We start from the raw sequence: 22,036 nt of genomic DNA on the forward strand, positions 1-22,036 counted from the left end.
AAGCAGCGGCCTTTCTGCTGTCTGCTCCTTCCTTCCATCTCAGCTCCCTGCAAATGGCACATGAGGGGAACAGAGGTAGCGAGCCAAACATATGCAACCTAAGCATACTATGCTGAGCTGCATAATCCAGGGATATTGTTCACTGTGTCTGCAGGCGTTGCTTCCCAAAAGCTCCCACTGCTGTCACTGGAGGGAGGCTTCACTTGTGGTTTCTGCAGGAGCACAGGGACATTGGTGTGGGGAGCTTTTGAAAATCCTCTTCTAAAATGCAAATGCTTTCTTTCTTTAACAGCCACTTGAAGCCAAGCCTGATCAACAAACATGAAACACTTTCACAGCTCAGACATGCTGTAGATTATGGTTCTCCCCCTTTTTCTTTTCTTTTTCTTTTCCCCCTGCATAATGCTGTTTGTCCCTTAGTTTGGCAAAGTGAAATTTTATAAAAATCTTTGGTCTACAATGAATAGATAATTGCTGCTTGTGTATTAAGCAGTCACTGGGAATATACCCGGGCAGACACGTTGTGTCAGCAGAAAAACTGGTGAAATATTGATCCTTTTGTAAGTACTCTACCCCTTGGAAGCTGTTCAGAGCAGGTTAGACAGCTCTTGGGAGCTGTTTGGGTCTGGCTTGTCCGAGCTTTGAGGCACAGAGACTAGCATGTTCCACTAAACCTGTCCAGTCTTTCCAGCTCCTTTTTCTGTCTCTAAAGGACGTTAAATTTTTTGATGCAAATGCTTCTACCAATAGGTTATTGTAATTTTGCAGTGGTTGCTTGGTTGAGTAAGCTGTCCTGCATGGGGTGCAGGGCCAGGGCAGCTGCTAGTGTGTCCTGCCTTAGATACTTAGACCTGTGCTAAAGGATTTGTAAACTCAGCAGAGTTGCTGACCTTTGAAATGCATTTAAATGCACGAAAGTGTGGGCCCTGAAAGGGGAGGGAGCTAGAAGGCATGGCTCCTGGAGGCTTACCCTGAGCCTCTGGCTCCCCCGGCTGGAGTCGGTGTGGGAGAAGGCACGGTGGGGACTCAGGGACAGGAGTCAGGCTTGTCACCCAGCGATAAAGTCATCTGCAGTATCTGCTTGCTCTTCATTGATAACTGTAAGTACCTTTGAGTACCGTAAAGTGCACTGTAAGTACCATCTCCTTACGTATTGCTGTACAGTAAATGGGTGCTGCTCTGTGGAATGATAAAATTAAGTGTTTCTTTTTTTAACATGCTTTAAAAAATCAAGTTAATTAAACGGGTGCAAACACCAGGGTGAACACTTGGAAAATGAAGACTGACCGTGTAGAAAACAGGCTGAAAGGAGTTTCAAGGGAACACATAAGGGGTCTGAGCTCGTTTAAGTAAAGTAATGTAAAAATGTGGTTTAGTGCTAAGCCTAATTTAGCATGCCTGCAGGCTGCTGTGCGCAAAGTGTTCTCAGCCTTCCTCATCGTCTCCAGATACAGATTCCTTCCCTTTGTGCTGCATCTGATGATTTATATAGCCATGTAATGAATCCAATCAGCCTTGTTACCCAACAGAAGACTCTCTTCATGTTTATTAATAGTTTACTGCCCCGTCAGATCAGCAGATTGAACTGTGCATCCCAGGATGCCTGTCCAGCACAATGGAGATGGCAGCAGTGTGCAGTCTGGATTGAGAGGAGGGGAGAATGTGAGCAGCCCATCAGCAACAGCAAACACTTTATATCAATTTTGTTGTAATGTGAAACTATACACAAATACAGTGCTTATATGAGACCTTTTCATTCACGAGAGTGGGAGGTTTTGCAGATTCAGTTCTTGCTGGTTTAGTGTAAGATAATTTTCTGCCTGAACAGAGACTGTAGGGTGGCTGTGGCATGAGTTGTATCCACAAGTGCAACTGACCATGGGGAATTGTGTGAGTTTACCTGGCAACACTGCAGGAGTTGAGCAGGTTGGAAAGCTGGGTGATTAGCTGTTGAACCTTGTACAAGAAGTGCATTCAGTGGAATTGTGCTAATTGATTGGCACACCAGTGTCATTTATTTTAAATAACTTTTTACTGTTCCTAAAGGTTCCATTTTGAAGTTTCTACTTCATAGGATGAAAGAGGTGCCAGTGCTCTTTAATTCTTGAACAGACAGGACTAACTCCCAGCAAGAGCCCAATTTTCCTGTAGTCCTTTTTGTTTTTAATACTCCCTGTGCAATACTTTGCCAAATTCCAAAGAATAGAAATAAAAATGGAACATTTTGGTCTTTTGGTGGCTGTTTATCAGCAGCAAAACAATTTTCAGACAATTACCAAATCTCCAGGCCCTCTGGAAGCTCAGATACAGCTATTTCTAGGTTGTCACATGTCTAATTAATATAACTAGTAACAGTAATACTCCTGCTGGTATTCTGCTTTGGCCAAGGCTGAAGTCCAAGTCTGGTAGCTGGTCCATAGGAGTGTCTTTACACCCAGCTAAAACCTTTCTGGGGTCAATAAGAGTATGGGAATTAATTGGCACAGGTAGCATTTATTGCTGTACAGTGACTTCAGAGAGTAATGTTGTATCACATAGGACCTTTCTTTACAGCCATCTGGGGTTTTGAAAGCCTTAGTATCAAATGCTAATTTTAAGCAACTAGAGTTCTAGGAGAGGTTGCGGCATAAAAATGCTGTAAAATAGAAGCTTATTTTAATTGTTTATAGCTATATTAGGAAAACTGTCTAGAAAAGGAAAATTTTTGTTTTGCTTTGTTATTTAGCAAATCACATTTTATATCACCAGAGATGTATGCTGTGAGAGTCTTTAATTTTGCTCAGCTTTGTCTGTACATATCCTTGAAGAAGAAAAGTTGTGTGTGATGAAGAGAGTTTTAATTCTGAATTTCTTCCACCACTGTACAGCTGTGGTTGGAGCTGTGCTGGCGTGCGTTCAGGAGTCTGTCTGTTTTCATCCCCTTGCAGTGCACTAATATCTCCCATCTGAAGGGCTGAAATGGAGGCTCTTAGTTTCTGTAATTTAGGATTTGATCCAGTGCTAAGGAAACTTCCCCATCCAACCATCCAGGAGCCAGTCTGACAGTCACTCTCTCACCACCTGAGCTGGGACCAAAGCCCTTTTGCAGCTAGACACCCCACACTCACAGACAGACCAGGTTTCTGTGCTGTCTGGATCCCAGGTTTCTATAGCAGAGTCTAAGACATCCCAATCCTTCAAATAATTTAATCACGGTACAATAACTAATTAGCAAAGTAACAGCTTGAGCCGGTGTCTTCAAGGAGGAGCCCCAAACAAAGGAACCCCTGGGTTTTGATACCCTGACAGTCTAAATGCAGGAAGGTCTGGGGTCATTGGCTCCTGCTGTGTCTCTGTGTTCAGTCACCTGGCTGGGCCACAGGTCCCCAGGCCCTTGGCTATGCAGAGGGTTGGCAATTTTGGTCTCTTGGCTCGGGCTTTCACCACACACAAACAACCTGCAGCTCCACTGCAGCTGCTCACCCAGCTTCAGGCTCTGAGTGTGTTCCTCAGCACAAGCTGGTGGTTGTGTTAATGTTGGCTCAGTCTGAGCTGGGTTTTAGTAATGAGTTTGTATGCTTTGGTGATCCCTGGTAATGGCAAGTAGACCAGGTTCTCTTAAAGCACTGGGGAGGGTCGAATAACTGAAAGTGGAAAGGGTAAGAGTAGTGAAAAATGCCTGATATGACTGTAAGTGAGTGGCTGGACTTGTCAGCTTTTGAACTTTCTTGAGCACAGTTTTGATACACTCTCGTGTTTCTCTTTATAGCGCGTCCACATCGCAGTCGGACCATTCCACTCACACCAAATCTGCTTCTGCCTTGTCATCTGACTCCATCTCCACCTCAGCTGACAACTTCTCTCCAGATTTAAGGGTATGTATGTTTTGTCTTAAAAACGAAAAAAAATACAAAAATGTTACCTCCTTCAGAGAACATTTTCCTTTTGTGAGTTGGCTGCGGTAAAATAATGTCCTCTTTCAGTAATGCTAAAATATATTTAGCCAAATTACTGGAAGGACCTTAGGTCAAACAGGTGAAATTGTAGTGTAATCTCTACTATGTGATGTCCTTCTTTATAAAGTTGTTTAATCTTGAAAAAGCTGACTCTGCAATCTTCACTTGGAGATCAATTTTCAAAGCTGCTCCATTTTCTTTTAGGGGCTTTAAGTAAGGGAAATCCTCAACCTGTTGGTTGTATATACTATTTCTTCCTGTATATATATATATATATACACACATATATATATATATATATACACAAAGTGTTCTGTCTTGAGAGCTTTTGCTTGTTTGTAAACACCGAGTCTTTGGAAGTACCTTCTTTCAGAGAAAGATTGCAATCTCCAAGCTGATAAAAATAATCTTCTGTCACAATGAATTTCTCTGACATAAAAAAGGTCCAAACTGGGCTCTTTTAAGTCTGCTATTAGATTTGTTAATTATAAATTCAGAGTTCTAGTTCAGTGTCAGGAGTTTTGAAAGCTATCTGTATGTTCCTCTTATGAAATGAAGGGGTTTGTTGATATATCTTAGCTTTAAGAAAAAAAAGTCCCTGAGTATAAAACTGTTGGTACTGGTACATTCTAGTAACAACTTGAGCATTTCTCAGCTGTGGTTGAGAATCTTTGTAGAATGTAAACACGGTAAAATTGCATAAAAATCTCTGAGTACAAAGGTAATTCCTTTGACAACCGTGATGATTTTTCATCCCGTGAGTGTTGTCTCAGTCATCCATAATTAATAACAGAGAGTCCACCTGTTCTTAAGTGACAAGAATATGAATGTTTCTTTCCAAAGGCATTGGCTTATTAGCCAATTTTAAGCTAAGATTTGGAAATTAATCAGTAGTTTACGTGCATTCTATGATAGTTTGCACCTTTTGCCTGTGGATACAAAAAGTTATCTTCTGGACATGCCTGGATATGGAAATTTGTAATATGTCTGAAGCGTTTCCCCTGTGAAGTCAGGGTATTCAGTCACTCTAACATATAGAAAATATCATTTTTAGGCTGAGGCTAAGTGGCTTATTGATATGAATAAGGTTGCAAATTCTGCTATAGCTCTAACTGTATAAAATTATATGTATTATATTATTAAAAAAATAAAATTATTTTCTTATTTAACTTTTTATTGAGGTTTGCATATGTGGAATTCTTTTTTCAGTTTTGATGTCTCGTCTTGTCACAGTTTTTGTGACATTTGAGGACTACCTTTAGAAGTAGATTGGAAGCCAATATTTCCTTTTTAGAATTGAAATTCTCTTTCTCTTCCAGTGGTTAAGGTGGCTTAACATGTTTTCTTTGCAATCCTGGTTGTGTCTTGTGACTCTTTCCTCCCTTTTGTCATCTTATCTCTGTGAACTATAAGCTGTCTGGGCAGGGATTCCAGCTCTCCTCAGCTTGTCTGTTTCCCATTCAACAGGGCCTCTGTACTCACTAGCAATCACAAACAGTGTCCACAGAGTGTTCACTTAGCTGCCTGAGAGATTTTTTTCAAGCAGAAGATGCCTGTGTGTTCCTGGAGGCCATTAAGAACCCATAATTTCATGCTGTGCCACAGTTCCTGTAATATGCAGGAGTGATTTCTTCACAGCCTGCCTGCTTTTTTTATTTCTAAGCAATCTAAAGTTCTACCTTGGTCGGAACAAATGCTGCTCCTCTTTCATTTTGGAGTAGTGTTTCAGGAGACATGGTAAAGCAGAGAATTACTTTTTTACAATAAAGTCACTGCAGGCTGAGTGTGAGCACCTGATTGTGCTGGCAAAAAGCTTCTTGCTCTTCACCTGCATCTACTCTGTGTGCACACAATTTGGCACATGTCTTCTGTGCTTCACCTAGAGCTTACTCTTGCAGAGGTGGTGTGAGTGGCTGCAGTGCAGCTGTGTGTAGGTGTGAAGCTGGGTCATTCCTTTACACTCTAGGCCTGCTGGTCAGTGGTAGGCAGACCTGGAGAAAATGCATTCCCATGCTCCTACTTGTATTAAAGTACAGGGAGAAACGGACAGTTTCCACTGCTACAGGTTGACTTAATTCTCCTAGAGGAATTCATGCATTCATCATTTAACTCCTCATTCCTGAGAGTGTCTTATGCTGGAGAGCAGTTCTGGGTGGTCAGATGATCTCTACCTGTGTACAGCCTCTCATGTTGGTATTACCAGTGCAACTGCAGAGCCACCATCTGTCCTCAGATCATCACTGTCAGTGCTGGTGTGTTTCTGTTGGCTCCATGGGCTTCCTCTTGCCAGCTATCAAAGGGAATAGTAATTATGAGTGGTGGTCAGCTTATGCTGATTTCTTTCGTATCTTAAGTCAAGGACAAGGGATGTTCTTTCCCAGGGCTTGTCATTCTTTGTCTGATTTTCTTTGAATTGACATCTCTGTCATGTGACAGTTCCACAAGTTTTGAAAGTCAGTTTTAAAAGATAGGTTTTTTAAGGTCCTGATGGTTTTTGCTATTTTCTTTAAACTTCCTGAGATGTGGCCTTGCCTCAGATATTACAGATGAGACATAACTATTTACTGATGCAGTGGCACGAGCATGTTCTCTGCTCTAGCTCTTCCCTTACAAGCCTGAGTGTCTTGTGCTGCTTTCATTGGCACAAGACAGCATGAACTCCCAAGTGTTACCAGGTACTGAGATTTGAGCTAAGCATCTCATTACTGTGGGACAAAAAGAGGTACCACTGTTCCTGAAAGAACGTGAGAGAACAAGCCCTGAAGAGGGAACTGATGCATTTTGTGGTAACTCTGTGATATGGGTGGCAAGTGCCTGGGCTGTGCAGTGTTCTCACAGGAAGATGTTGTATCAGTCAGCTTTAAGAGGCTGAAAATAAGCTTTTCAGGATTTTGAAGTGGATATGCCAGTTATGGGATTATGATTATCTTGTTGTGTGTTTAAATTTTTGCTGCTAGAGTGAATTGCTACGTGGATTCATCATCACTCCTACCTCTATTTGGTCTCTGCCTCTGCGTGTGCATTGGCTCAAATTTAGGAATTAAATTTCTGTGACGATGGAAAAACACTTTGTGATAGCTACAATTAGCACTCTCTTTTTCTGTGGGGAATTTTTAGAAGAATAGTAGGCGTCCGTTGGGAGGAGGGAACCAAGGGAAGAACCCACCTAATTTCTTGCAGTCTGTGCCTGCAGTTTTCTTTTGGAGTGCAATTAACACTCTGTGTGTGTGCACACGTGTGGGTAATGAGGTAAATGAGAGAACCACTGGGGATTCCTACTGAATGCATGTGCAGTATTTTTCCTAAATCTTTCTCCAAAGTATTTAATAATAACCTTTATGAAGGCTTGGGTTTGGTTGTGTTTTTTTTAATGTATATTGAGCGTGTAAGTATCTGGAACTGAGATTAAATTGCCTTTCCAGTAGAAAGTTTACAGAATTTTCACTTCATAAACTAATTCTAAATAACTTTTGGCTGCTTCAGTTAGTTTCATAGGGAAAAAAAAAAGAAGAAAAGACTAACAAACCGAAACCCCAACAGAAAAACAACAAAGCAGTTTTAGGTTCTCCTTCCACCCCTTTCCTGATCTCAAATCCAAAGCTGTTTAGAAATGATTTAGAGTATATACTCTTAGAGGGATTTTTTAGCAAATACACTGCCATATGTTTTAACATAAGTTATAGATCAGGCAAGAACAGGATTGAAATAGTTGAAAGTGAAAATGGAGTTGGAAATCCATAGATACTTTGTAATTTGGGTTGAGATGTTAAAAACATCTTAAATCCAACTTTGCCAAAGGAATTGGAGTGTATAAATAGCTGTTACAGATCTGGGAAGTTGGTGGTTAATAAAATACAGTGAGTTTCTTGCTCCTAAGTCCTATAGGCAGGATCTTCTCCTGTACATATGAGGAGACGTGTCTGTGCATTTTATAGTACTTAAGTCTTCTTGCTGATGCTCTATCTTTTATCAGTAGGGATTTTCATTTTTAGGTAGCTCTTGCTTTATAGGATAATGTCTGAAGTTTACCATGTTCAAAGCTTTGGAGTAGCTCTTATAAAAGGGTTGGATCCTGTTCATTTACAGTTGAGAAGCAGTGGATATGGCCAGCAGAGCCTGCTGCCACTTCCCTTAAGAACTGTACCTTTGCCTGATAATTTGTTAAGGCCTACTGTGTTTGCTTTTGGATTGTATGCAGCTAAAGCTTAAACCAAAGGATGGAAACTCATATGTTGTTTTCTTTATATTGCTTCTTGCACCTAGAAAGAAGGAAACTACAGTAGATCTGTACGTCACCTGCTTAGCTGTGCAGTCTTCAGAAAAAGTTGTTCAAATCTTTGTTGTTAGCTCTGCTGTTGTGACCACTAAACCATTCTCCCCATTGAGGGCAACAGTGAGATCCACAATTCCTGATGCTCCTCAGATTAAATACTGTACAAGCATATGACCTGTCCTGACTGTTTGTTCCCTGCATAGTGATTTTCTTCTTTAATATATGAAGAATTGGTGGATTTACAGTAGGTTTATGCACATGATACAAGAATATTATTGTAGCATTCCCAAGAATTGAAGGTTAGAAATGGGAAGAAACAGAGTGGCCTGTGTAACCTTAATTTGTTATCTATTATGTGTATGGTCAGAGACCGTAGGCAAGCCCATGTGGTTTATTTTGTATGATACATAACTGGTGCATGACAAAAGGTATATGAAAGGAGTATTTCCTTCCAAGACAGTAAATGGATACTGTTGCTCTCTCCTTAGGTTTCCTGGATTAAATCTGTTGGGGCAAGCCTGCATTCAAGCTAGCCAACCACAATTCCTTTGTGCTCGGTAGGAGGACATAGATCATTTATGATCTGATGTATCTCAGCTTTAAGGATATGCCCATGTTAGGTGAGAATGTTGTGGAGCTGAGTTAGACAAGTCCTTGGTGCAGATGTTTGGAACATACTTGGAGGGGCAGCAACTGATTTCTGTGGATCCCAGCTTTAACTGGGCTTGAATAAAGGTGCACTTTCATCTATTTTGAGAACCTAATGTGTTTCTCTTCTGACTGTGGAGAGAGTGCAGAGTAGTATCTCCAGATATAGACTTATAAAATTGAGGTAAATCCTGTCCCTCAGGTGATATTGGGCAGGATTAATTGAAATGCCAGTCACTGACTTTGCCACCTTTGTCTTGCTTTATTCTAGCTTTAGTGCAAAGTAGCTTAGACTAGTTTTATGTAGAACACGTATATTGTTAGTAGAAAAACATATTGAAGAAAGATGTGATTCCCCCCGCCCCTCCATCCTTTGCTGTAAATCACTAAAACTAGCCTCAGTGAGCTTTTCCATTACTATCTCCCTGCCAATGCAGGAAGTGTGTCAGGCTTTGGTTATGTGTAACACATGTTCAACAAGAGCTGGGTTTAGAGAGTGACATAACGTTTTAAACTCTAAGCACTCATTTAAGCAATGTTTTTCAGTTTTGATTTTAAGGGACTTTTCAGACAGTGAGTGATGCTGGCTTGGAAGCACTAAATCATGGCAAAACCTCTGCCTAAGCTTCTCCAGGGTAGTTGAAGACTTTCTGTCCTGCCAGACTGTTCTGTGATAATATATGGAGATAAATATTCCTGTTTCACACTAGCCCTTGACTCTTTGCATGGGACTGCCTGTTAGCAGCCTAGTTCATAGCAAATACAAAGATGTTTTCCATGTTGGGAGCTTTCCTTCCCGGTGCGCTGGACTGTGACTGCTATTAAGTTACAGACTGTATTGCACAAGGCACCAGATGGTGAAGATAATTGACCTGTGGTCACAAAACACTTGGCTAGATGTGAGCTGGTGATGCAGCAGTGAAATTGAATAAACTGTTCATCTTTTTACTGTCACTGTATGAAGACTTGACCATAATTTCTCTACATCATTGCTTGGTTCTGTTCTCACATGGAGGTGCACTTCATGGTTTTGTGTGTCTGCACAGGAGTAGAAGCTCTGCAGGCACAAGTGGCCTTTACCTGACCTGACAGTAGTATTTCCATAGGTCCATTTGTACACAGGGATGAAGTCCAAGGGCCAAATCCAAGAATAGGCAGTGCTTTATGTTATCAAAGGTGTCAAACAGAGGGACTTAAGGAGCAGCGGAAGAGAAGTAAGGAAGTCTTATAGGGAAACATATTTTAACTATCTTGAAATTCTGATTTTGACCATACAAATTCCGTGTGTGTGCCTGGGGGAAATGGGCTTCCTTTCTTTGGAGCATTAAGCTGTTGACGAACAAGGGCACAAAGGACGGGTTCTGGAGGATGAATGATGCTCTTGTCCATAAGCCTGGTCATTCCAGGACAGCCCTGTCAGTGACTGGAATTTAGCCCCTGCCACTGCCACATTTTTCAAGGAGTTCAGTTTCTAGTAAATGCTGCGTATGTCAAAAGAATTATAGTAATTTAAATTTTATAATATCCCAAGGGATGGAAAATCTTGGTCCCCTCCTTGCACCTCTCCCCAGTAAGTCCTTTTCTGCACCTCCCCCTTTCAAGGAAACAAACCCACAGAGTAGCCAACCTCTGGGTTGAAAAATATTGATTTCATGCAAATTAGATAGGGGAAAAAGCCAGATGCAGTCAGTTTTCTGTCTCCTTTACATGGAAATAATACTCCCTAAGTGCTCATCTAGTTAGAAAAGAGCAAAGACAGCAAACATTGCTAATTTTTCTTATATAGAGGCACCTAAATGCTTGAATATGAAGTAACACACAGTGAAAGAAATCTCTGGAAACATTTATGATTGCCATCTATTAGGAATGGAAAGCTAAGAAGAATGAGCAAATGACCTTCATATGTTCTCAAAAATATTTTCATCTCTTCCTAATCAAGTGCCATATTTCTCCTAGCTACAAAGAATTTTCTTTTTGTTGAGTAGAACCAGGTAAGAGGTGGCTTCCCCCCCTGCCCCCTGCTAGTTACAGTTTTGTAAATTGAAGGACAGATCAGGCAGGAATGAACAAGCATGGTATTTAAAGGGAGTACATGGATTTGTGATTGCACGTAGTGCCTGCCAAGATTTGATTTTCTGTAGATGTTTTTGCACGGAATGAAACATCTTTGTTCCCCTCTGTATGATTGTTTGCTCATCACAAATATATAATTATCTGTATCAGAATCAAAATTAAGATACTTAGTAATGGAGGCAGTATTCTGTGACTTATTTTGGTTGGTAGTTATAATTCTGAGTTCTAACTCTATTTTTGGTCAGAGTGTTTTTCTGTCACTTCAGACTGTTGATATGAAATTCACTGAACTAGTTTAATGGTTTCCTTGAAACTTTTAATCTTTTTGCATGTAAGTTGTTTGCTAAATAAAAATCAGTAAAAATAAAGGATAGAGTCAAGCTAATGTGCTGTCCAAAGTTTTTGAGCAGCCCATGGAGAACAGAGGCGTTGTGGTTTGAGACGTATGTGGAACCCTTGGCAGTAAAGAAGGTTCTGTATTAAAAAATGTTGGACTTGTCTGAATAGATAATATCTGCAACCTTCTGTGCCAGGGAGTGTTGCTGCGTTGAGTCAATGACGACTTTCTGTCAGAGCCTAATGAGAGAATTGTCTTGAGGCACCAAGCCATACAAACTTGAAGAGACAAGCCAGCCGTGGTTGAGTGAGTGGCCCTCAACAATGTGTTCCTTTGAGCTTCTGAGCTTTGCCTTGTAGTTGTGCAGCAAGGGCCCAGGAGATTCACCAGCCCAGGGAACCCAGAGAGGCTGTTCTTCATCACTGGACATTCAGGTCTGAGTGGAGAAGAACATTGTGGAAAAAACAAAGCAGAAAACCCCAGGGAAACACTGCATGGTGGCTGCTTCCTCCTGCAGAGGAGTCCCTTTATATTACTTTGGGGACTGTATTTATTTTTTTTTAAATAATCTTCAGCTTCCTTTTAAAGATTTCCAAGACAGTGGTAAGTAAGCAAGTGATTTCTCAAGCACTTTTATGCTTTCTCAAAACATATATGGTTGGTAGAGATCACAGTTTGTGATTTAGTTTTTTTAGTTGTGTTGGGAAGGTGTGGTTAAAAGACAGTTGCAGTTTTTTATTGTATTTTATTACTGTCTTTAGAGTAGTGTAATACATGTTCTGTTGTCAGAACATTTTTGATAAGTTAACTACTTCTTGTGTTTTTTCTTTTTAACCAAGCTAGGAGGCTGCCTTTGGCCAAGTGCTCTCTTAGGAGCTGAATGAGCTTGATGTGGTCTTTGGATGGTATATTTGATTCTTTGTGTACTCTTCTGAAATTATCCATGTGTCCATGGTGAAAACAGTTTTCCCCTTTGAACTTTTAATATCCAAAAGGAAAAAGACATAAAGCATTTCCCTGCAATTAATATCTTGCAGCTCTGAATGCCTCTAACATAGTTTTTCAAGCCATCTCATCATAATCCTCAGAAAAGTCCTTGTGCCTCAGTCAGGCAGAGATATTTCTGTTCTTTCCCATAGTCTTTCTGCTGTGGTATTCTTAATGATTTAAAAACAATCAACGAAGTCTATTTGCTTGCTCAATTTATGTTTTATTGCATTTCCAGTAGGATTCTTAGCACACAAATCTTCTCCAAGTACACTTGAAATAGCCATAAATGGCAGCTGAAATTCTCCTCAAAGTAGTGCAGTGTTTGCAGTCAAGTAAGTATGGCTTTTGTTCTGGTCCTGATGGTTGAGCACTGAGAGGACAGAAGCACCTTAGCAGTAAAATGCTAGGAAAATTGTGCCCCTTTTCCTGCTGTCAGAGATGTTTCATTTAGAGAAGTAACCTATGCACCTGTGAAAAACTGTCCTAAAGAAGCATAGTCATCTTGTTTCTGCACAGACTTGTGTCAGTTCTGCAGCTGCTGTCAATGTGAGCTGGACAGAATTAGAGCTCTTTGGGGATTTTTTTCCTGGTATGAATGGAAGGAGCTTCTCTATCTGTTTCGTTTCAGGCATTTTTACACCATCATTAGAGTAATGATGAATCTTGATGCAGCTGCCATAGTGGCACTGCCTTTAGTTGATTGACTGATGGAAACAGCCGTTAAAGAGGAAAGGGATGGAGTGGTAAGGCAATTCAGGGGAAGGAATAGGTGAACATGGTTTGAGACCTCCAAAAGGCATTTAAAGCAGAGAAGCATTAGTTATGTAAGTGTATATGTTTCGCTCTTAATTTACAAACAAAGGTAATAAATCAATCAAGTATGTAGAAGTAATCCTGTGGCTAAGTCTTTGCAGGAATGCTGACTTCCCTTATTTGGTTCCTTGTGACAGCAAACAAGAGCTCTGACATAAAAGCTGTCCTTTATACCTCAGCTAAGACAACCTGTCCTACAAGCTTTGAAGTCATGACTTTTTAAATTAAATCCATGCACTATTTGTATCTGACTTGGCTCATTCCTTGCTGCCTCTCTGCCCACTGCACATTTGTACTTCTCTGAAAAGTGTAGGATATGACTGCTCAGTTATTTGCGGATGTCCAGGAGATTAGGTTTTGCTATGCTGACCGCAAGGAAGGACCAGAATTGGGATTTGCCCTTCCAGATCTACACTGATATTCCTTTTCCCTACTTCTTAGTGGGAAGAAGGGTACTTATCCTAAAAGGTGCATCTCCTATCCTGCTTTCCACTGACTGGTACAGTGCCTGGGAGGACCAGCGCAGATGTAGATTTCCACTTTCAGGTGAAATGGTAATTCCTGCAGTTTACTGACTACCCTGCCTGCGAAGTGGCAAAAATGGTGATTAAGGAGAGCATTTAATAATTTTCCATTTCTTGAGACAGAGACATTTAAAAAAAAGGAACAAAGGAAAGTTTAGATGTGTTAAGTACAACCACAATATTCCCAGGTAGTCCTTTAAATGTGAAGTATCAGAGTGATATTTTCCTATGGGAGATTAAACGTCTCACTTGGCAGTTGAGTTTCAGTGCCTTATTTCACAGGTGATTTAAAAAGATACATTTTTTTAAAAACTCTACTCATTCTCTCTGTATGTTTTTGTACATGTGCAACATGTGCATTCTTGTCCCTGCAGCATATCTTTCACCTGTTGCACCTGACCAGTGCATGCTCATGAGATAGACAGAGACATACCAAATCTGAGCTCAGGAGCTGCAGAAGCAAGGGGACTTTTTGTTTGTGTAATGTTTGTCTCTACAGGCAGGTTATATATGTTTATGTCAAGGGACCAGTTAAGTGACCACCTTCCTGCTGTAGGAAACATAGAACAGGACTGTGTAGCTGGAACAAAAGCAGTTCCCAGCTTGGAGAGCTTGTCTTCTCAGTAGATGGGGCAGACATGATTTTGGGGAACAGAGTAATACTGGAGCAAGGTGTTCATGCTGTCAGTTTGAACGTGTTGTACCAGTGCTGTGGCTTTATGCACAACAACTTTGTTCAAAATGTGCAAAGTGACTTGGAGTGTGTAGGAGGTTACCAAGGAGAGATTAACTCAAAGGAAAGAAAAAAAAATCACAAAAAGGGTACATTTTAATATTGTCTAAGCCAAAAAAGATTCCTTTTGCTCATTTTTATTGTGATTCAGGATAGAAGAATCTCTGCAGACTTGGGAAAACTGTTACACAACAATTTGGTAACACAAATCTGTCTCCCCTTAAGTTGCATGAAGCCAAACAATCTGACCTTTGTGGGTTTCAGAACTCAAATATTGAGGAGAAATTAAAAAAAAGAATAACTAGTAAATGGCAGGTGCTCTCCTCATGCATCTTTGTTATCAGGAGGCTTGTGCAGTGTCCAGGGATAAAATTACTCTCTCCCTGGTTGGTTCAAGCTGCTCCCTCTCTCTTGCCTGGGTTTTCCTCGCTCTCACTCCTGCAGTCACACCCTAAACCAGTCCTGGCAAAATGATGCAGGTTATGGAAAAACTTCTATTATAAAAGCCATGAAGTGGACCCAGGCATCTTGACTGAACTAGACACTGAAGCAGTGACAGCACTGGCAGGGTGGGTAGGAGGCAGTCCTGGCTTGGCCTCAGCCAGCGCAGGGTGGGGGCTGTCAGCGTCGCTGGTGGGCAAGCGCCTCACCTGGCAGTTCAACAGGAAGACACAACAGTTGTTTTGTTCACAAAGCAAAAAGTAAACCCTGAATTTAGAGTGTCGTGTACCCTCTCAGGTCCTTCTGGAACAGTGTTCAGTGGTGCACAGACCTCTAAGACCCTGTGCTTAGAGTGTGCTTGCAATTCAGCTCTGTACCACCCCGGGTTGGCTGAAGCTGCTCAGAATGAGCTGTGTGCATGAATTTTGCATGCACATCATCCAGGAGAGGGATTTTTGTAGCAGCATGCTGGCTGCTGTGTTAGGAGGCAGTGTGAACATGTGGTTGGAGACACTTGCCAGAACTGCAGTACTCTGAATTGCAGCAATCTCACCTTTTTAGCAGGACCTGAATCTCCTTCCCTGACCACATACACACAAGCAAAGGAGATGATGATTTGATTGCTCAGATCTGGAGGTTGCCTCAACAAAACAACAGTTTCACTGTCTTGGGGTCAGTAATTGGGAGGGCATGAGAGAGCTCTGCACCTTCAGCTGGGGGTGACTGTGCTGGAGCTTACACTAGGTGGGATCCTGGAGTAGAGAAGTGGTTGTTGAATGTAGCAGTGTGGGTTTGTTCTGCCAAGTTGGTGCTTGAGCAGAGGACAAAGGTAGGTGGTGGCACGAAGTCCTCACACCCTCTGAGCTGAGCCAGGACTTGTGTTTAGGTTCTAAGGTACTCCCATTCTCAGACTCTTAGAGAGCTGTTTCATCTAGAGGGAGAGCTGCTGACAGGTGGGATGCATAGATGATATTACTTGGTAAAAGAAGACAGAAATAAAGGCTGTTCGGGTGTGTAACAGGACTTCATTCCTCCAGAGATTCAGTTGCCAAGCATAACATTTTTGTGGGGAAAAGATAACAAAGACCTTTGACTTGGAGGCAAGGCAGAGTATTCCACTGGTTTCTGGTCATTGTATCTGTTTCTTACAAAAACTATCTTAGTGGTGATTTTGACAGAAAGAGCCATTTGTGACTGTATATCATTGTGGTCCTATTCCTAAATAATAATGATTCGCCCAGCTATGGATGTGTTCTTCATTGCAGATCTCTAAGAATTCTTTAGTTTTATTCCTACTGAACAATGTAAAAGGCTGAGGCATATGGAGGTGGCACATTTCAGCTGCAGGGGTGTGTGGTACCTGCCTCAATAGCATTCATGTATCAGCAGCTGCCGTGCCCCCCCTGCAGCCAGGCTGCTGCAGTCGTGTCCCTGGCTCCCTTCCCTGCTCCCTCGCCTTACTAGTGCTCTTAATTTAATTTTGTAAGGTTTGCAGAGGGCTAAATTTGGGCCCAAGAGTGTTATTTTTAGAGACTTGAAAATAGGCTAATGTACAAAAAAAGATTTTTCTCACAGTTTAATGAACCATTTTTGGATTTTGAGGGGGAGAGGAGCATTGGCAGTGAGATGGAAGGGCTTTTCATGTCATATCCTTAGTCATATAAGGAGCAAAGGGCCCATTTATGAAACTGACGTCATCTCAGAGCTTCATGTGCATTGTCCCATACCATTCTTTCTCCTTGATCTGTTTCCAAAACTCCTCTTATCCACCCACTTTTCTTATCTGCTGCCAGTCCCTGTCCTTCAGTGGTGCTGCAGGTGTCTTCTCCTGCCTGCTGCCTGCATTTTCAGCCCCACACAGATTGCATTTCCCTGAATCAATTTTAAGGAACCATTGATGGAGGTGGGTTTCAGGAAAATGCCTACCATTCATTTCTTAGTTTCTGCCAGGATGGGTTTCAAGTGCCCATGTTCTAACTAGAGATTCATTCAAAATCTAGTGCTGAGCAGCTATTGCACAGACTGGCACAACAGAGAAATGTTTGTCCTGGGCTTTATGACCATATCTGTCTCAGCCTCGTGGGAAAGGATGACTGTTGTCCAGGGGTTATGTGCTTGCACCGACTTTGAAATCATCATGGTGGTGTCAGTGCTTTGTTACCTGAGATAGGTAGTGTGCTGAAGTCACTTGAGGGGTGGTCAAAATGAGTCTAGTCCTCAAGACTGTAGCAAAAAAAAAAAAAAAAAAAAAAAAAAAAAAAAAAAAAGAGGGGAGGCAAGGAGGCTGATGTTGAAGTGCTGTGCTTTCAGGAAGCCAGCCGTCTGCTGCCCTGTGTTGAAGTGAACTAGGGTTTGGATTGCTAACCCTTTCCTCTGATCCTGGGGACATTTCAGAGAAGTGTGAGTGAGCAGATGGATTTTATTAGGCTTAGAAGAGACTTTTGAAATTGAAAAATCTTTCAACCTTGTCTTTAGAGAAAAGTGTTGACATAGAGGTCCTTGTCTTTCATACTGCTTGCCTATTCCCTCCTTCTCTCCCCCACTTGCAGAGCAAGTTTAAAACCCACCTGAGCACTGCCCACCTCTGCTACCTCAGCAGATGTTTGTCATACCGAGTGCTTTCTATGTGTCTTACCTCATATTTGCTTTGGCTTAAGATACAACCCAGTCCCCAAAATGTTTACTGCTGGACGTGCTCCCGCTGACATCTGCAGGAGAGCGGCGAGTCCAGCTGTTGACAGAAGTGATCCTGGCAGCAGCTGCCGCCCGCGTGGGGTACGGACCTTCTCAAGGAAGCTGTGATCATGTTCTGAACACAGAGTGTATTTTCACTAATGTCCTTCCAAGATAAAAGGCCAAAAAGATGACCACCACTTATGGGCTAATTAGCCAGAAGCCTCCATCTCATTTATCATAATCCAGATGTTATCCTGCTAATTTCAGGGCTGTTACTCAAGCGCAAAATTGTACACAGAGGAGTTGAGAGTGGGTCTACATCACAGGCTTTTGTCAGGGAGGCCCTCAGTCATGGCTTTGATGGGGTGTGTGATCTTTGGCCAACACAGCTGTGCTGACAAGAAGTCCTCAACATCGATTTCTGCTCATTATAACAGCAAAACCTTATTTTTACTGATACTGCTGATGTGGGGGAAGAGAAGCTTCCCGGCAGTGTGAGTTGTGTCAATGGTGACCTCTCCTTACTCATCCTGTGGACCCCAACCCAGCTGCTCTGGCAGTGTCCCTGGTAAGACCTGATCTAAGTGGGTGCTGTTGTGAGGTTTCTGTTAGGAAGCTGGGACTGTAATTGCTTTTATTATTAATTTTTTCCCCAAGAGTCTTTTGAATGCATTTCTTAAAAATGTACATCTTGTTCTCAAGAAGGCTTTGATCTTGTTAATCTTTTCATCTATGCATCAATCTGTTGTGTGAAAATGTTGGAATGTGCTCTTATTGTGGCAAAGGCTTTCTTTGGGTTTGTTTCCAATTTTTTTTGCATAGTTTAGGGAATTTTTTCCCTGAGGCTCTCCCTCTGGCTTGATCCTACATGAAAGTTGACCACAGACGTGTCAGGTTCTAGAATGCCACTTTAGCCTATGTCTTTGAATTTTCTTTGCAGGGATTTCCTGATACCAAATTGAAGCAATTATTTTTCTCTTTCCTTGCATTATGATAAAGAAAACATTTTGAGCGAGCCTGCACATTCAGCTGTGAGCAGCAATGAGCTCCCTCTGCCTGTCTTCACCAAGTGGGACACATGCCAACCTTGAACTCAAAGGTTTGTGGTTGCTATAGCATGAGGCAGAGTCTGGACTAACTTACCTGCTCTCTGTCTGTGTTAAGAGGTTGAGCAAACTGTACTGCTGAGGTTGTGGTCAATTGTCCAGTTTGAGGTATGGACAACATCATTAAATCCTTCTGCATTTGGCCACAGAGACTTAGCCTTAATTTTGATCCCTTATGTTTGCTTTTCTCTCCTAGTTCTTACAGATTTAGACCTCAGGTTGTGCTTTCCTACTTACAGCCATGCTTTCCTTCTTACAGCCATGCTTTCCTAAAATGTCCATCCATCTGCCCATGATGGCAGCTGTTCTTATGAAAACTCTTGTGTAAATGCAATCACAGGTCTGAGAAGTCATGCCCTGTGGTATAACATGAACCCAAAGGAAAGTGAAGAAGGGGTCATTTGGCAGCTAAAAAAACAACAACGAAAAAAGAAAATCAAAACTGTACCTGCTATATATGCGTGTCAAAATAGTACCTTTGTTACTGAGTCAAGTCAGGACTTTTGCAGTTGTGGGACCCTCACTGAGCACAGAGGAGCGACCAGAGTGTCCTTTTCAATTTTCCTCAGTGTAAACTAGAAATTGCTCTGCTGAATAGTTGATGTTGTCGTGGTAATCACTGAGCACTTCAACTGGGAAAGGAACTGATTCCTTTGGCTCTGTCCATAACTATGAAGGTGGCCTGGGCAAGAGAAGGCTGGAGCATGAAAGGACACCTGGGAAGCATGCTGCCAAAGCACAGAGCCTGGTGTTGACCTCTGAAGAGACCCTAGGCAGTACTTCACAATCTTTGAATATTTGTTGTCCTTGATACTGTTGACCTGTAAGTGTAAACTTCTTGGCTTATGAAAATATAATGAATTTCTGTTTGTACTTGTGTCTTTTGCCTAGGTCCTGAGGGAGGCTAATAAATTGGCAGAAATGGAAGAGCCACCTTTGCTGCCTGGGGAAACCATTAAAGACATGGGTACGTGAAGAGGAAATTCCTTGTTGTTTGCTGACAAACAGTAGAATATCCATAGAGCGAAATATCTGGGCAGTCACTGACCAACAACACCAAATTGCAAATGTTTTGGGAACCACGATTATGTTGTTTCATTAACTGAGCTATTGCACATCACGTGGGCCAAGGTAACTGTGTTTTCTTTTAGCACATAGAAAGTGCAAAGCAATTCAATTCTCTTACCATGAGTGATGGAGTGAGTTGTACAGCTCTGCATTTGTGCCTTCTGAGAGGACATGGATCAACTGCTTCAGTTTGTCCTTGCCACAGGGTAACTTCCTAGGCTGACACAGCACAATTACATGTAAAATCTCTGTTGTGGGCTCTAGGAAAGGCTATAGTGCTTTTGCAGGGAACTTACTATATGGGGGATGGTTTTTTTTTTTTTTTTTTTTCATCTAGACATTCTGGCATGCATCAGATTTGCTGATGCTCTCCATTCTGAAACCTTGAGTAAGCCTCTTGATTAATTTTCTGTGAAAGATTTTGCATTCACTTTTTTAATGTGCTGCCTTCTTCTTAAGATGACAAGGAAGAGTGCAACTTCAGTCCTAAACATAAAAAATCAAAAAATGAACATTGAATATACTTCTAAAACATGCACCCATCAACAACAGTATAAAAACAAGCAAGAAAACCTCCAAACAACCCACCTCAACAATTAATCTTTTTGTCAACCTCTTTCCTAAGGACTTTGAACTCATACTCCAGCCATACACTGCAGACTGATATCTAACTCCCTCCACAGATGCAATTAGCTCTGACAGTGAGGCAGTATTTTGAAGGGTTCCTAGGGAATGGTTTAAGAGATCAGAGTTACTAGTGTTTTATCTGTTGGCAAATGGTGTGATGAGCCACGTAAATCTGTAAGACTTGGGTGGCTTTTGGAGTAGCCCAGACAGCAGCTGCCTGTTCCAGCAAGAAGCTAAAGGCAGCAAAAAGGAAATCTTTTTTATTCATCAGCAATAATTGTTTCCTGTTCAAAGTGTGAAGAAAGGCAAATGTAATTCTCCTTGTATTTTACAGGGAAGGGAAGAAAAAATATTTTCAGCCAACCCAGTAATCTAGGGTAAGATTGGCCTGTAAAAGACAGGAATTCCACAAGCAGGGGAATTAGTAAATCTGGTTTCCAGTTTCTTTCTCCCATATGTACTCTCTTATACATACCAAAGGCTGCACTCATTAGGCTTTCCTGTGGTGATAGCACCACTACAGCCTCTCTATTATACCTGGCATTCGTTCCCACAAACAGTGAGGCACTTTAATGCCTTGGAGATGCCTGTTTATCAAGTAGAGACTGCTGAAATCATACAGCTGTGGCAGGGTTAAGGTCAGATGAACCATGTGTGTAGGTACGTTTGTACATACGTAGTGTAATTAACTAAAATTGTTTCCTTAGGAAACCAGGCTAATAAAATGCAAATGTGAAAGGTGGTGTGGCTTACAAGCTGGCAAGGCCAGTGTTTGAGATCGTGCCTGGGGTTCCTTACCTGGAAAACATTTTTCTAGCACCTTCCCTCTTTACCCAGAAATCCTGTTCCTTTTCAGATGTAAATGCACGCTTTTCTTATTAGTGGATTTTGCTGGGGTTTTTTTAAGCATTTCAAAATTACATTTTGAATAATGAGAACTCCAGTGGAAAACTAGGCAGGCTGCCTTCACCCTTGTTATGCTTCCTGAGTCTGCTTTCAAACCTCTGTCAAAGTAGTCTTTGAAACGAAGTGATTAATAATAGGACACTAATGAAACACTTGGTTTAATTAGAAATGGCTACAAGCATTTTGTGTTTAATTGTCCTTCTAACAAATACATGTAAATTTATATAAATAAGTAATGGAATTACTAGCATGGTTTTTATATTTCCTTTTAGCCAGATCTTGTGTGCTACATATTTTGCTCTGAATTATTCACTTCTGATATTTTAAGGCTCTTTCTCCACATCCAGATTTCGAGAGTCAATGAAGACAATGCAGAAGCAAAGCTGTCTTGAGGATGACATAGTTATATGAGTTGCCAGTGTCGTGGAATAAAGCAGACTTCTCTCTCTCCCTCTGGGCTAAATCTCATGGGATAAAGGTGGAAGAAATTTAGGTTCCCATTCTGACACCCCAGTAGCCTCACACCTCATGTTCCCGGTGGCTGTCTCCCGGCTGGGAGGCGAGCCGTCCTCCTGAACAGCCCTTGCAAAATGTGTCCCTTAGGGCTTAGAGGCTTGAGGTTATTAAGATGATCCAGGGAGTTTTTTCATGGATCTGGCAGCTCTGGTCAATAGGTTTCCTCTGTGTTTTTGAGGGGTGTCATTACTTGTTGTTGATAGTGTAAACATTGCCACGACACAGCCAGACAACTGCTTCAGTGGCAGAAGACGTGATAGGCAGCAGAGGTGGGGAGGCAACAACTTAAATCTTGGCATTTTTAATTGATATAAAACAGACGGGCAGTTAGGAGAGGTGTTTGCTGTGGAAAGCCAGCAGCACCTCTTGC

General features: G+C 41.6%; 1 protein-coding gene across 6 annotated transcripts in view; it reads left to right on the forward strand.

Annotated features, from left to right (window-relative positions):
- The window catches only part of MTMR2 (myotubularin related protein 2), a 58,949-nt gene that overhangs the window by 14,146 nt on the left and 22,767 nt on the right, over positions 1-22,036 (forward strand). For 5 of the 6 annotated variants that reach the window (XM_083885151.1, XM_083885146.1, XM_083885148.1 and 2 more), the window contains 2 exons: positions 3,749-3,854; positions 19,441-19,516. In XM_083885151.1, coding sequence (XP_083741277.1) covers positions 19,471-19,516 — 46 coding nt within the window. In that variant the 5' untranslated portion in view covers positions 3,749-3,854; positions 19,441-19,470. Of the gene's footprint in view, positions 1-922; positions 1,101-3,748; positions 3,855-19,440; positions 19,517-22,036 lie in introns of those variants that run through there. The other variant, XM_083885149.1, reaches the window with a different exon arrangement.

Source organism: Zosterops lateralis (genome assembly GCF_965231275.1).
Source record: "Zosterops lateralis genome assembly, chromosome: 2".
NCBI classification, from domain to species: domain Eukaryota; kingdom Metazoa; phylum Chordata; class Aves; order Passeriformes; family Zosteropidae; genus Zosterops; species Zosterops lateralis.